This window comes from Pristiophorus japonicus, chromosome 12 (genome assembly GCF_044704955.1).
Source record: "Pristiophorus japonicus isolate sPriJap1 chromosome 12, sPriJap1.hap1, whole genome shotgun sequence".
Classification (NCBI taxonomy): Eukaryota; Metazoa; Chordata; class Chondrichthyes; family Pristiophoridae; genus Pristiophorus; species Pristiophorus japonicus.
Window position 1 is genome coordinate 186,096,715 of NC_091988.1, and position 10,703 is coordinate 186,107,417.

The 10,703-nt window shown below is 46.0% G+C and overlaps 1 protein-coding gene across 1 annotated transcript in view; it reads left to right on the forward strand.

The window, feature by feature from the left end:
• The window catches only part of LOC139277085 (CDK5 and ABL1 enzyme substrate 2-like), a 51,264-nt gene extending 46,453 nt beyond the window's left edge, over positions 1–4,811 (forward strand). The window contains exon 9 of the mRNA XM_070895097.1: positions 2,176–4,811. Within this exon, the coding sequence (XP_070751198.1) occupies positions 2,176–2,316 (141 nt within the window). The 3' untranslated portion in view covers positions 2,317–4,811. The remainder of the gene's footprint in view (positions 1–2,175) is intronic.
• Positions 4,812–10,703: the final 5,892 nt, after the last annotated feature.

Consider the following 10,703-nt stretch of genomic DNA (forward strand, 5'->3'; position numbering starts at 1 on the left):
CTGCGCAGCCAGCACGAGCTGTGGGGGGGGGCGGAGCCAGGTCCCTGCGCTGAAAACAGTGCCGGGACCTCTTCACATGCGCGCTACAGTGGGCACGCAAGTGCAGTAGCTCCAGGCGCCCAAAACTGTGTGGGAGGGGCCCGAAGCACGCAGCCCCTAGCCTTGGCCGAATGGCCTCACTGGGGCTGCGTGAATAAGGCTCCTCCCACGGCCAGCTCCTGCTCCCCCCCCCCCCCCCCGACCAGACCCGACACCTGCTCCCCGACCAGACCCGACACCCGTTCCCCCCCTGCCTCCGGACCAGACCCGATACCCGCTCCCCTGCCCCCCCCCCCCCCCCGCCTCTGGACCAGACCAGACCCGACACTCGCTCCCTGCCACCCCTCCCCCACCCCGCCTCCGGACCAGACCCCGACACCCGCGCCCCCCCCCCCCCCCCGACTGACTCGACCCGACCCGCGCTCCTGTTCCCGCTCCCCGCGCTCCTGTTTCCGCTCCCCGCCCCCCCGACTGGACCCCATCCGACCAGACCCGACTCCCGCTCCCGGACTGGATCCGACCTGACCTCTCCCCTCTCCCCCCCCCCTCCCTCTCTCTCTCTCCTCCCCTCCCTCCCTCTCTCCTCTCCTCCCCTCCCCCTCTCCTCCCCTCCCCCTCTCCTCCCCTCCCCCTCTCCTCCCCCCCTCTCTCTCCTCTCCTTCCCCCCCTCTCTCTCCTCTCCTCCCCCCCTCTCTCTCCTCTCCTCCCCCCCTCTCTCTCCTCTCCTCCCCCCCCTCTCTCCTCCCCCCCCCCTCTCTCCTCCCCCCCCCTTTCTCTCTCCTCCCCCCCCCTTTCTCTCTCCTCCCCCCCCCTTTCTCTCTCCTCCCCCCCCCTTTCTCTCTCCTCCCCCCCCTCTCTCTCCTCCCCCCCCTCTCTCTCCTCCCCCCCCTCTCTCTCCTCCCCCCCCCTCTCTCTCCTCCCCCCCCCTCTCTCTCCTCCCCCCCTCTCTCTCCTCCGCCCCCCTCTCTCTCTCCTCCCCCCCTCTCTCTCTCTCTCTCCTCCCCCCCTCTCTCTCTCTCTCTCCTCCCCCCCCCCTCTCTCTTCCCCCCCCCCTTTCTCTCCCTCCCTCTCTCTCTCTCTCTCTCTCTCTCTCTCTCTCCCCCCCCCCCCCCCAAACCCGACCCGACTTGACCCAACCCAACCCAACGCCACCTACCTGTAAATCTGGTGCTGGGGACGGGCCCTGCCCGAAGTCTCGGGCCGGCCCGTTCAGCCTTCGGTCCCGAAAGGCCTGCCTGAAGCACTTTCACACAGGTAGGAAGATGGTTTATTTAATCTTTTCTTTGCTTATAAATGTTTATTCAGGTTGGATTTATTTGTATAAGTATAAATAAGGATTTATTATAGAATTTAATGACTTCCCTTCTCCCCCCCCCCCCCCCCCCCCCCACCTTGTTCTGGACGCCTAATTTGTAACCTGCGCCTGATTTTTTAATGTGTAGAACAGGTTTTTTCAGTTCTACAAAAATCTTCACTTGCTCCATTCTACTTTAGTTTGGAGTACGTTTTCACTGTGGAAACTTTCAAATCAGGCGTCAGTGGCCGGACACGCCCCTTTTGAAGAAAAAATTCTGTTCCAAAGTAGAACTGTTCTACCTGACTAGAACTGCAGAAAAAAAATGTGGAGAATTGCGATTTCTAAGATAGTCCGTTCTCCACCAGTTGCTCCTAAAAATCAGGCGCAAATCATGTGGAAACTTGGGCCCTACATTGTATTCTTACCTTTAAAGAGTCTTCTCAAGATCCATCTTTTCAACTTCATATCCCGTAACTTTCCGATTATGAATCCAGGTGTATCTCCTCTTTTAGTGTTTACTTTGTTAAAAGTGTTGGGTGTTGCAGGAGTGCAGTGTGCCACCACGGTTGAATAGTGATCAGGAGCCTGGATACTTGGCTGATTAGCCCCTCAGCTGAGATGAACAAATCCAGCACTTCCTAAACTTGTCTGGTCAGAGCCTCCTGATTCAGTTTAAATGTGTCAACATTTTGAAGTATGTGTAAATTTGTTAACACTTGTCAGTCTTGTAAATATCAAGAATTCAGCCTGTTTTAGCTAAAAGTCTGTTATTGATGTGGTACAGTATGTTCCATGTTATAGCACTTTTTAATGGCTTTTTAAAAAACCCTTCTACACAGAAACTGGAAGAGCGATTAAGATTGAACTCGAAGGAGCTGGTTTCTTTTGAGTTCACAACACTTGTGGCTTTAGAGTTTGGCCTTTATCTTCCGGAGAAGAAAGTGTTACCTCACTACAGACGCCTTGTCCAGCAATCCTAGATGCAACTACATTCCTACTGAAGATGACAGGCACTTAGGAGAAGCAAGACGTTCTTCCCTAAAATGCTGCACTAGTTGAATTGTGTGTTTTTTCTGGATTAGCACAGGAAATACTGTAACAAAGTAACTTCTACAGTGCTAGTTAGTAACGGTCACTGTTGATTTGTCTGATTTTATTTAAAAACTGATTCGTGCCAGTTTTTCTGTTTTAAAAAAATTAAAGCACCTTTATTCAAAATTGGATGAATCCTTTAAAGGAATATTTTTGGGTGATGGCCTGTCATGTCACATGACAAATTATTGTAATAACTACTACCAAAAATTCAGTAATGGGCAACAGCACTTTCCTACATGGTAACTTGTCGTTGCTGTGATATCACATTCTATACGATTTGTTCTTCCAAACATTGTCTTACTGTCGTGGTAACAATGACTGCTGTTAGTTGCACAGAAGCCACCACTCTATGTTAGAGATTCAAATTGAGCACGTTTACAGTGCTATGCAGTTAATATTTAAACTATTTTTTTGAATACTCTGTTTTTCATTGTGCATAGTATGCTAAATGTGTCCAGCCTTCAGTGAAAATGTATTCCTTTCACTCATCTTGTTTGTAAAATATAAATTGTCTCTTTTTTTAAACTCCTCCCTTTTTAGATCTCCTATGTGCAATTCTTAACCTCACCAACGGGAGTAGTTAACAGATGCACTTAAAGGCTCTTATTACAGATTGCAGTATGTTGCAAAGTAATGTTGAAATCCAGCTTTAGTTGCCTTTTTAGACAGATTAATGTTAACTTTGGCAACTATTTAATGCTTAAATGTTGAATGTGTTGTCCCTTTTTTTAAAAAAAAAGTTTACATTGAGCTTCTACAATTTGATGTCTGATCTTTGTCTTCCCAAAAGTTTTATGTTTTTGTAATAAGAGCAGCTAATGCTGGAAACACTCAGGAGGTCAGGCAGCATCTGTGGAGTGAGAAAGGTAGGGTTAACATTTCAGATCGATGACCTTTTGTCCGAACTATCAACTTGAAATGTTAACCCTACCTTCCCCTCTCCACATATGCTGCCTGACCTGCTGAGTGTTTCAGCATTTTCTGTTTCTATTTCAGATTTCTAGCATCTGCAATATTTTGCTTTTTGTCTACATTTTTTGTAATTGCTTCAGTGTGAAGCCATTTCAGGTATTGGTAGTGGAACCAACAATGAGCACATTCTGATGCTCACGTGTGATGCCACCTTTCAATGAAATATGGATCATTATGGATCAGTCAGCAAATTTTAAAACTGTGAAAAGAGCACAATACCATACCATTTCTCTACTATTTGCATTGGCTACCTGTCCATTTGTGTTTGTCTTGCACAGGGACAGAAGTAGACCATTCAGCCATTCGAGGCTATTCCGCTATTCAGGTCATAACTGATTTGTACCTCAACTCCATTTACCCACCATTGCTCCATATACCTTGACCCTCCTTGCCTCACAAAAATACATCCATTTCAATTAACCCAGCATCCACAGCCTTTTTCTGGAGCAAGTTTCAGATTTCTATTACCCTTTGAGAAAAGTTTCATTTGTAAATGGCCTAGCTCTATATTCTCCCACCAGAAAAAATGGTTTCTCTGTGTACCTTATTGAATCCCTTTTCTCATTTTAAATGCCTTGATTAGATCACCGCTTAACTATCTAAACTCAAAAGGAATACAAGCCAAGTTATGTCCTGATCATTTAACCCTTTAAGCCCTGGTATCATTCTGTTGAATCTGCACTGTACCCACTCCAAGGCCAGTATATCTATCTTGAGGTTTGGTGCCCAAACTGAACGCAATATTCCGGATGGGGTCTGACCCAAGGGCTTGCATAATTGACACATCATTGTTCTATTTGTAGATAAAGGCCAACATTCCATTAGCCTTTTTGATTACTTTGTGCACCAGCTTTTAGTGATTTGTGTGCATGGATACCTAAATTCCTTTGCTTCTCCACAGCTCCTAGTCTCTATAATATATATATATTTATATATATATATATTCCAATTTGTCTTTCTCAAATACAAAATGGATGATCTCGCACTCCACCCCTGCTGCTCCCCTGCTCCCCTTGAACTCCATCTGCCATAGTTTTTCCAACTCATTTATTCTGCCTTGTAGCTTTTTGGATAAAGATTTAACTTATAAATTTTGTCCATTCCCCATTTGTTGTTCTATCTTAACTGTTAACTGAAAGTGTGGATTATTTTGCTACATCAAATTGGTTTATAAAGTAATGTGCTCATTTATTTATTACATAATGGAAAAATGAAACTAGATACTTCTGTAATGGTACTTGTTGTCTGTCTTTCTCAGTTTTGCTTTAGATAAACGGGAAACATTTGGGTAATTCTAAATGGTCTGTCTCCTTTCTACCGTCTCTTATTGCACAAAATGACTTTGTCTATGGACTTAAAAGCTTCTGTATTATAAATGTTTATGCATATTTTTATTCATTTTGTATTAGTGGAACTACAATATTTCAAGTAAAATTTTCAATTTTAATATAATCAGGTCTCTGGTCACTTTCTCGCCCCTGAAGGAGAGGCTTTTCCGAGAGCAGAACTGAAATAAAACCTGATGCAGTTGTGGAATATTGGATTTAGTAATCAAAATATCCAACAGTAACTACACTTTAAAAATATTTAATTGGATGTCCTGAGCTCATGGAAAGCACTATATATAAATGCAAGTTTTTTTTTCTTTACTCATGTGAAGATGGGTATATATTCAATACTGAGACCAATACTTCCTAATCTTGGTAGAGAAGTACAAGGCTACTCTGGGTCTCAACTGGACTGAGTTGTACCTTTTTGAGTGGATGCACTCAGATACCAGAAGTCTAACGATATGAATTGATTATTGTATGTATATATATATATATATATATATGACCGGAGAGGTTTTGAGACCCAATCTCATATTATGCAGATCCTCTTGAGTAAAAGCATTCAAAACCTAGTGTTGGGGCAAGCTGCCACCAATTTCAGTGATTCCAGCACAAACGTAATCTCAGTCACTGTTCCCAAGTGATTGCGTGCTTTGTTAGACTGCCTGTTTTAGATCTCGTCATCCATTTGTTTAACCTGCAGCCATAGCAGTCAACTCATGCTAGTGACATGAAGTTTAATTTCTCAGAATAATCTCCTTATGGTGATGTATTTGGCTGAGTTTATATTGGTTACACTTTCCTGCACCAAAGATGGTGAGGAATGCTGTACCTGTGAATTGAGCAGTGACTCTGTTTTGCCAACACAGCTATTTCATTTGTAAACTGTCTCAGTTTTATATATTTTCTTACATTTGCTTATTGTCGAGAGCCAGCAGCAGTTGGTGAGAGGGGAGCGACCTGTCAAAAGCCCAGCGGGAGATCGAGAGCCAGCGGCAGTTGGTGAGAGGGGAGCGACCTGTCAAAAGCCCAGCGGGAGATCGAGAGCCAGCAGCAGTTGGTGAGAGGGGAGCGACCTGTCAAAAGCCCAGCGGGAGATCGAGAGCCAGCAGCAGTTGGTGAGAGGGGAGCGACCTGTCAAAAGCCCAGCGGGAGATCGAGAGCCAGCGGCAGTTGGTGAGAGGGGAGCGACCTGTCAAAAGCCCAGCGGGAGATCGAGAGCCAGCAGCAGTTGGTGAGAGGGGAGCGACCTGTCAAAAGCCCAGCGGGAGATCGAGAGCCAGCAGCAGTTGGTGAGAGGGGAGCGACCTGTCAAAAGCCCAGCGGGAGATCGAGAGCCAGCGGCAGTTGGTGAGAGGGGAGCGACCTGTCAAAAGCCCAGCGGGAGATCGAGAGCCAGCGGCAGTTGGTGAGAGGGGAGCGACCTGTCAAAAGCCCAGCGGGAGATCGAGAGCCAGCGGCAGTTGGTGAGAGGGGAGCGACCTGTCAAAAGCATACCGGTGCAGCTACAGCGGGAGAGAAAGCAAAATAGAAGTAGAAAGTAATCAAAAAGTGACGTCACAGCCAATGGGGTAAGTGATTGGCTGGTGTTGGGTGAGTAGCTTTTCTTTTATTTTTTATATCAGTAAGTGAACTATAACATTGTTATTACCAATTTAAGGGTATCTAAGGTTAAGACATGGCAGGAGAGCTCAGTCATGTGATATGCTCCTCCTGTACCATGTGGGAACTCGGGGACACTTCCGGTGTCCCTGACGACTACGTGTGTGGGAAGTGTATCCGCCTCGAGCTCTTGACGGTCCGCGTTGCAGAATTGGAGCTGAAGGTGGATTCACTCTGGAGCATCCACGATGCTGAGAATGACGTGAGTATCACGTGTAGTGAGTTGGTCTTACCGCAGGAGAAGGGTCCACAGCCAGATATGGAATGGAAGACCAACAGGAAGAGCAGTGCAAGAAAGATAGTGCAGGAGTCCCCTGTGGTCATCCCCCTGCAAAACAGATACACTGCTTTGAGTACTGTTGGGGAGGATGACTCATCAGGGGAGGGCAGCAGCAGCCAAGTTCATGGCACCGTAGGTGGCTCTGCTGCAAAGGAGGGCAGGAAAAAGAGTGGGAGCGCGATAGTGATAGGGGATTCGATGGTGAGGGGAATAGATAGGCGTTTCTGCGGACGCAACCGAGACTCCAGGATGGTATGTTGCCTCCCTGGTGCAAGGGTCAAGGATGTCTCGGAGCGGGTGCAGGACATTCTGAAATGGGAGGGAGAACAGCCAGTTGTCGTGGTGCACATTGGTACCAACGACATAGGTAAAAAAAGGGATGAGGTCCTACGAAAAGAATTTAAGGAGCTAGGAGCTAAATTAAAAAGTAGGACCTCAAAAGTAGTAATCTCGGGATTGCTACCAGTGCCACGTGCTAGTCAGAGTAGGAATCGCAGGATAGCGCAGATGAATACATGGCTTGAGCAGTGGTGCAGCAAGGAGGGATTCAAATTCTTGGGGCATTGGAACCGGTTCTGGGGGAGGTGGGACCAGTACAAACCGGACGGTCTGCACCTGGGCAGGTCCGGAACCAATGTCCTAGGGGGAGTGTTTGCTAGTGCTGTTGGGGAGGAGTTAAACTAATATTGCAGGGGGATGGGAACCTATACAGGGAGACAGAGGGAGACAAAAAGGAAGCAAAAGCAAAAGACAGAAAGGAGATGAGGAAAAGTGGAGGGCAGAGAAACCCAAGGCAAAGAACAAAAAGGGCCACTGTACAGCAAAATTCTAAAAGGACAAAGGGTGTTAAAAAAACAAGCCTGAAGGCTTTGTGTCTTAATGCAAGGAGTATCCGCAATAAGGTGGATGAATTAATTGTGCAAATAGATGTTAACAAATATGATGTGATTGGGATTACGGAGACGTGGCTCCAGGATGATCAGGGCTGGGAACTCAACATCCAGGGGTATTCAACATTCAGGAAGGATAGAATAAAAGGAAAAGGAGGTGGGGTAGCATTACTGGTTAAAGAGGAGATTAATGCAATAGTTAGGAAAGACATTAGCTTGGATGATGTGGAATCTATATGGGTGGAGCTGCAGAACACTAAAGGGCAAAAATCGTTAGTGGGAGTTGTGTACAGACCTCCAAACAGTAGTAGTGATGTTGGGGAGGGCATCAAACAGGAAATTAGGAGTGCATGCAATAAAGGTGCAGCAGTTATAATGGGTGACTTTAATATGCACATAGATTGGGCTAGCCAAACTGGAAGCAATACGGTGGAGGAGAATTTCCTGGAATGCATAAGGGATGGTTTTCTAGACCAATATGTCGAGGAACCAACTAGGGGGGAGGCCATCTTAGACTGGGTGTTGTGTAATGAGAGAGGATTAATTAGCAATCTCATTGTGCGAGGCCCCTTGGGGAAGAGTGACCATAATATGGTGGAATTCTGCATTAGGATGGAGAATGAAACAGTTAATTCAGAGACCATGGTCCAGAACTTAAAGAAGGGTAACTTTGAAGGTATGAGGCATGAATTGGCTAAGATAGATTGGCTAATGATACTTAAGGGGTTGACTGTGGATGGGCAATGGCAGACATTTAGAGAACGCATGGATGAATTACAACAATTGTACATTCCTGTCTGGCGTAAAAATAAAAAAGGGAAGGTGGCTCAACCGTGGCTATCTAGGGAAATCAGGGATAGTATTAAAGCCAAGGAAGTGGCATACAAATTGGCCAGAAATAGCAGCGAACCTGAGGACTGGGAGAAATTTAGAACTCAGCAGAGGAGGACAAAGGGTTTGATTAGGGCAGGGAAAATGGAGTACGAGAAGAAGCTTGCAGGGAACATTAAGGCGGATTGCAAAAGTTTCTATAGGTATGTAAAGAGAAAGAGGTTAGTAAAAACAAACGTAGGTCCCCTGCAGTCAGAATCAGGGGAAGTCATAACGGGGAACAAAGAAATGGCAGACCAATTGAACAAGTACTTTGGTTCAGTATTCACTAAGGAGGACACAAACAACCTTCCGGATATAAAAGTGGTCAGAGGGTCTATTAAAGAGGAGGAACTGAGGGAAATCTTTATTAGTCGGGAAATTGTGTTGGGGAAATTGATGGGATTGAAGGCCGATAAATCCCCAGGGCCTGATGGACTGCATCCCAGAGTACTTAAGGAGGTGGCCTTGGAAATAGCGGATGCATTGACAGTCATTTTCCAACATTCCATTGACTCTGGATCAGTTCCTATCGAGTGGAGGGTAGCCAATGTAACCCCACTTTTTAAAAAAGGAGGGAGAGAGAAAGCAGGGAATTATAGACCGGTCAGCCTGACCTCAGTAGTGGGTAAAATGATGGAATCAATTATTAAGGATGTCATAGCAGCGCATTTGGAAAATGGTGACATGATAGGTCCAAGTCAGCATGGATTTGTAAAAGGGAGATCATGCTTGACAAATCTTCTGGAATTTTTTGAGGATGTTTCCAATAAAGTGGACAAAGGAGTACCAGTTGATGTGGTGTATTTGGACTTTCAGAAGGCTTTCGACAAGGTCCCACACAGGAGATTAATGTGCAAAGTTAAAGCACATGGGATTGGGGGTAGTGTGCTGACGTGGATTGAGAACTGGTTGTCAGACAGGAAGCAAAGAGTAGGAGTAAATGGGTACTTTTCGGAATGGCAGGCAGTGACTAGTGGGGTACCGCAGGGTTCTGTGCTGGGGCCCCAGCTGTTTACATTATACATTAATGATTTAGACGAAGGGATTAAATGTAGTATCTCCAAATTTGCGGATGACACTAAGTTGGGTGGCAGTGTGAGCTGCGAGGAGGATGCTATGAGGCTACAGAGTGACTTGGATAGGTTAGGTGAGTGGGCAAATGCGTGGCAGATGAAGTATAATGTGGATAAATGTGAGGTTATCCACTTTGGTGGTAAAAACAGAGAGACAGACTATTATCTGAATGGTGACAGATTAGGAAAAGGGAAGGTGCAACGAGACCTGGGTGTCATGGTACATCAGTCATTGAAGGTTGGCATGCAGGTACAGCAGGCGGTTAAGAAAGCAAATGGCATGTTGGCCTTCATAGCGAGGGGATTTGAGTACAGGGGCAGGGAGGTGTTGCTACAGTTGTACAGGGCCTTGGTGAGGCCACACCTGGAGTATTGTGTACAGTTTTGGTCTCCTAACTTGAGGAAGGACATACTTGCTGTTGAGGGAGTGCAGCGAAGATTCACCAGACTGATTCCCGGGATGGTGGGACTGACCTATCAAGAAAGACTGAATCAACTGGGCTTGTATTCACTGGAGTTCAGAAGAGTGAGAGGGGACCTCATAGAAACGTTTAAAATTCTGACGGGTTTGGACAGGTTGGATGCAGGAAGAATGTTCCCAATGTTGGGGAAGTCCAGAACCAGGGGTCACAGTCTAAGGATAAGGGGTAAGCCATTTAGGACCGAGATAAGGAGAAACTTCTTCACCCAGAGAGTGGTGAACCTGTGGAATTCTCTACCACAGGAAGTAGTTGAGGCCAATTCACTAAATATATTCAAAAGGGAGTTAGATGAAGTCCTTAGTACTCGGGGGATCAAGGGGTATGGCGTGAAAGCAGGAAGTGGGTACTGAAGTTTCATGTTCAGCCATGAACTCGTTGAATGGCGGTGCAGGCTAGAAGGGCTGAATGGCCTGCTCCTGCACCTATTTTCTATGTTTCTATGTTTCTATGTCTTTATTCTTTTCCCTTGCTCTTAAATTTCTCCCCTTTATGTGCATGTTCATTTTGTTCTTTACCTCACTGTCATTCTTGTCCCCCCATTTTCCCAATAGCTCTATTCATATTACAATATCATCTGTCCCTCCTTTTCTTCTTTATAGCTGAGTTTTGGCCTGCATTCCTTCTATTTCTGCAAATTGATCCTTTTTAAGTGCCAAGTGTTAAACTTATTTTCACTCCTGACTGCTGCTGCATTATCTCTTTCACCTGC